The 5,000-nt window shown below is 39.3% G+C and overlaps 1 protein-coding gene across 2 annotated transcripts in view; it reads right to left on the reverse strand.

Annotated features, from left to right (window-relative positions):
• hlcs (holocarboxylase synthetase (biotin-(proprionyl-CoA-carboxylase (ATP-hydrolysing)) ligase)) overlaps nucleotides 1-5,000 on the reverse strand; it is a 96,349-nt gene that overhangs the window by 83,434 nt on the left and 7,915 nt on the right. For both annotated transcript variants that reach the window (XM_078172149.1, XM_078172148.1), the window contains 2 exons: nucleotides 1,449-1,611; nucleotides 1-316 (listed from right to left, as the gene is read on the reverse strand). The exon at nucleotides 1-316 is cut by the window's left edge and continues 724 nt beyond it. In XM_078172149.1, coding sequence (XP_078028275.1) covers nucleotides 1-316; nucleotides 1,449-1,611 — 479 coding nt within the window. The remainder of the gene's footprint in view (nucleotides 317-1,448; nucleotides 1,612-5,000) is intronic.

Consider the following 5,000-nt stretch of genomic DNA (forward strand, 5'->3'; position numbering starts at 1 on the left):
CTATGGCCCTCCATGTGGTGATGATTCCCCAAGGAATGGTCCTCCGGGTCACTAACAGGTTCCTGATCCTTTGTGCCGCGGAGCGGCTCTGACCCTCGTCGCTCCTCTAACCTCCTCTTTACTTCCGGGGTGAGGAGGAGGCTGCCTTTACGGCACTGTAGGTGCTGGTGGTCAGCTGACAGGTGATGAGGAAAAGGCTCAAGGACACCCTCTTCTGTCTGGGTGCTGCAGAGACATAATGATGTCGCACTCTTTGGGCTCTGTGGACACTGCTTCTTCAACAGCTCACTGAGAGTGGAGTCTTGGAGGAGGACAGCTGTAGGAATATTACAAAAATGTACAAAAATATCAGTACAATCTGATGAGTTACATTATGTTCCCAAAAAACAATACAACTATCCTGGGGGGGGGGGGGTGTCATCCTGTCAAGCCAAAGTTCATGTGCAAACATGTTAGCAAATTATTGTCTGTTTACACATCCTGCAGGTAGCATATCTGGCTCCTTAGATGTTTAGTCCCTAACTTTGTCAGTGTGTTTGGTGCTGGGCAGGCAGTGTAGAGTGTGTCTATCAGACCTTTTTTACAAAAGTTTATTTGTTTATTTATTCCTGTTTATTATCATTCTCTGTATATGGATACTGACAATATCATTAATGTTAATTAGTTATATTGCTGCGACGTCCGAGTTTTGTTTATGTTAGAGGAGCAGTGAGCGCTCTGATCTGCTAAGGGACCGGTCAATATTTATTTAGTGTTCCCTCAGAGTTTACTGGAGCAGTAGCAGTAAATATAAGTCATACAGATTTTATTCCTTGTTGACAACCAACCGAAAATAAATGAGTGGCATGCCAGTTAGTGTGTGAACTGGATTTATTATTGGCCATCCTCATCTTGTTCTTACCGGACAACCTGTGGAGACTGACTATCCATAGAGCCAGCACCTAAGGGTTCATTCATTCATCATCACTGAGGTCACACACTTGGTATTCAGTAAACCAACCCCTCTTTTGTATTTATACTGGTTTAAATAAACAATTTGATAGTATTTCCCATCTTTGCTAATCAACAATTTTGCATGAGAGGAATTAAAGGCCTGTCCCAAATATAGGCCCATTGATTTCAGTGATTTATGGAAATAATAGCACGCTATTAATTGAAGTTTTACGATAATGATTTGAAAATCATAAATGATTTTGTTTCTAATTTATAGTTATGTTAATACAGATTGCATGGGCTACCTGAATTTCCCCAGGGGATCAATCAAGTTTCTATCTATCTGTCTAGCTATCTGTCTACCCACTGAGTAGAACATCATGCATAATGCATTGGATGAAATGTGCATTGCAAGAGATGAATTAACACAAAAGTAGGGTGTTTCAAGGTGGTAAAATAAAAACACAATTAATTATAAAAAGAGTAAATATAAAATGTAAATGAAGGAAACGTACGGATTATTTTTGAAGGCATAAGTCCATCATCCAGCTGAAGGCGATCTTCAATAAAAGCCACACCCAACCGACTGAAGTTATCTACACTGGCCTGAGCCACTGCCCTGAACGGTTGTCCAGGGCTACAGGCCAGAGGAAGACAGTAGTCAGACCACTTTAGCACCTGTACACAAAACATGTTACTGATTAGCTGAGAAGTCACTAGAAGTCACTAGTTAATCCACAACAAAATGTATTGTAGTATTCTGCACATGCAGGAAACCATACACAAGGTCCACTGAAGTTAAACTGTGACTTAGGAAAACAAACGCCAACTTCAAATATGAAATCATAACAACAGGGTGAACAAGGCAATGCAAACACTTTATTACTTTTTTAGTGTTGAGAGATCTTGTTGTTGCTGATATTTTACACTGAATATATACTGTCTCATAGTTCGTTTTTTTTTTTAGGGCACATTGACCATGACCTTCGACCTTCAACCACCCAAATTCAAATCAGTTCATTTTTAAGTCCAAGTGGACATTTATGCAAAATTTGAAAAAAAATCCCTCAAGGTGTTCTTGAGATGTCATGTTCACGAGAATGAAACAAATGAGGTCATAGTGGACGGATGAACAATGTGAAAATATAATGCCTCTGGCCACAGCTATCACCAGCGCAGAGGCAAAAAAATGCAGAGTGAAATGAATGAATCATAGCGAAAACAACAGAGGGCAGAAACCCAACATTCAATCATTGCGTACAGTGCGCAATGATTGAATGTTGCACACTGTACGCAATGACTGAGTAGTGTGAAGAAAATAAAGGACAGCACAGGAGAAAGAGAGGAGAGAAAGACAAAAATGGAAGTGAGAGGGAGTGCATTAAAAGGAGAAAAACCCTGCAGGACAGTGCAACAAAATGCCTCAAAATTACAGATATGTTCATAAGCAAGGGACATGGTTAGCAGTTTTTCAAAATGTGAAATACATGCTATGAGAGCCACTCTCATGTCAACAACTACCATTCTCAAGTTGATTCTGTGTTTTTAAAAACTACACTTGATTACAGTCCGTAGGAAAGCATGCAGGAATGTGTATTTACTGAGACATTAATAATTAAGACCTGTATAATACTTTTTTCTGTCACATTGAACACCTCCAATCACTCAGAGCTACCAGAGCTTCATGATGATCAACAGAAGTCCAGTCAGAGCTCTGAGGAAATGCTAGGAACAAAACAAGCACTTCACACGTGCACAAACATTACATTAAAATTGTCATTTATTCCTGCAGCCTTTTAAGTGAGGTTTTTCTTTCAAGTAATAAAACTAAAAAGATATGCTACTAAACAGTAAACCAAAAGAATACTTCAACAAAACGGTTGTAGTATACATTGTCTGTTGCTGAAGTGCAGAGTTTGATGGCATTTCACTGATTCGGGAGCTGCAGTTAAATATAGATTGATACGACTTGGTGGGAAGTGCTGTAACAGCACAGATTTTTACAAGTTTCTGTAACTGTGGTTTCTGAAATACTGTTTAAAGAGTGGAAGTGTTTGGCCACCCGAAGGGCACAATAAACACATTTTTATACCTCTGTGCCAGCAACAGTGGTAGCCAGAGGCATTATGTTTTCAAGTTGTCTGTCCATCCCATTCTCATAGACGCAGTAGTTCAAGAATGCCTTGAGAGAATTTCTTTAAATTTGGCACAAACATTCAATTGGACTCAACAATGAACTGATTAGATTTGGTGGTCATAGGTCAAAGGTCAAGGTAAAATGTGACCTTGCATCCGTCTCATTCCTTTTTTCTGGCTATTACGCGACATCATATCTCAGGAACAGAAGGAGAGACATTTGGTCAGATACTAAATTGGTGACACTAATCTTGGTGTGCACCTTGAAACTGCGTTGATTGTATAGATCTTCTGTGAAGTGAAGCACTCATGTTTTCACAGACATGGATGTAAATGTAAGAGAAACCTGACTGGTGCGCAGAGGCATAGAAACACTAAAGCTGCAATTCTAATTTGATTTGGCATGATCTGATGATTTGATTTGATTTGATTCAATGCTACTCTTATCATATTTTGAGTTCAATAAAAGTGGATACTTGGATAAATCTTGAAGCATTTTATTATTCTAATCCTAGTTAAGATTAAAATATATCTTCCAGCCCTGGAGGCTGCAGGCAGCAGCAGCAGGCAGCCATCAAGCTCATTCTAGTATTACTATGTGTGTTTAGTATATGAATATTATGTCAAGACACTACACATGCCTTTTTTAAAACATATGCGGTTAATAAAAAATGTATCAAATGGGGTAGGCCATATCATCTCGTTCACAATAATACCTGCATATTTTTTAATATCATATGAAGAATTCATATCATGTCACTCGTGATATTTTGGCTTGTTGACATATTGACGTCATACTGTTACCCACAGCAACAACAAGCATGGCGGAAAGCAAAATTATCACAGTAACCATCCCTGCAGAGGGAACAGCAACTCTGCCGGCAGCAGCTCAGCATCTCTCCCTCTCCTCTCTCGCCATGCCCACACAGGAGTCAGTACAGTCAAGTACTTAAACCTTTGGTAATGTAAACCTATGTGACGCTTGCAGCTCGACAAACTACATATATGTGAATGTGCGATAGTTATGGTACAGCATATGTTACAGCATGATGATTAGAGGAGAGGGCAGAGCATAAAGGTCCAGGTGGGGAAAAAAAACATCTCAATCATTTAGGATTTTGCTATCATTTAGGATTTTGCTCAATGAGAAGGAAATCACCTGTTGATTTCCAGGTGGGAAAAAAAAACCCATCTCAATCATTTAGGATTTTGCTCAAAGAGAAGGAAATCACCTGTTGATTTATACAGATCCCAAGGTACATTTTTTTGTATTTGTGAGCTGTTTAAATGTGTAATTTGTGGTAGATTTTATGTTGCTGAACAATTAATATTGTATACAGAACCTGAATCTTGTTCTGAGTTACTGTTGTTCACAAATTAAAGAAATGAGAAATAATCTTTTTAGCTGTAACCCCTATTATGTTGCAGTATTGTTTTCTTAAATTAAGAAATATGTACAGTACAGGCCAAAAGTTTGGACACACCTTCTCATTCAATGTGTTTTCTTTATTTTCATGACTATTTACATTGTAGATTCTCACTGAAGGCATCAAAACTATGAATGAACACATGTGGAGTTATGTACTTAACAAAAAAAGGTGAAATAACTGAAAACATGTTTTATATTCTAGTTTCTTCAAAATAGCCACCCTTTGCTCTGATTACTGCTTTGCACACTCTTGGCATTCTCTCCATGAGCTTCAAGAGGTAGTCACCTGAAATGGTTTTCCAACAGTCTTGAAGGAGTTCCCAGAGGTGTTTAGCACTTGTTGGCCCCTTTGCCTTCACTCTGCGGTCCAGCTCACCCCAAACCATCTGGATTGGGTTCAGGTCCGGTGACTGTGGAGGCCAGGTCATCTGCCGCAGCACTCCATCACTCTCCTTCTTGGTCAGATAGCCCTTACGCAGCCTGGAGGTGTGTTTGGGGTCAT

This window comes from Epinephelus lanceolatus, chromosome 11 (assembly GCF_041903045.1).
Source record: "Epinephelus lanceolatus isolate andai-2023 chromosome 11, ASM4190304v1, whole genome shotgun sequence".
Classification (NCBI taxonomy): domain Eukaryota; kingdom Metazoa; phylum Chordata; class Actinopteri; order Perciformes; family Serranidae; genus Epinephelus; species Epinephelus lanceolatus.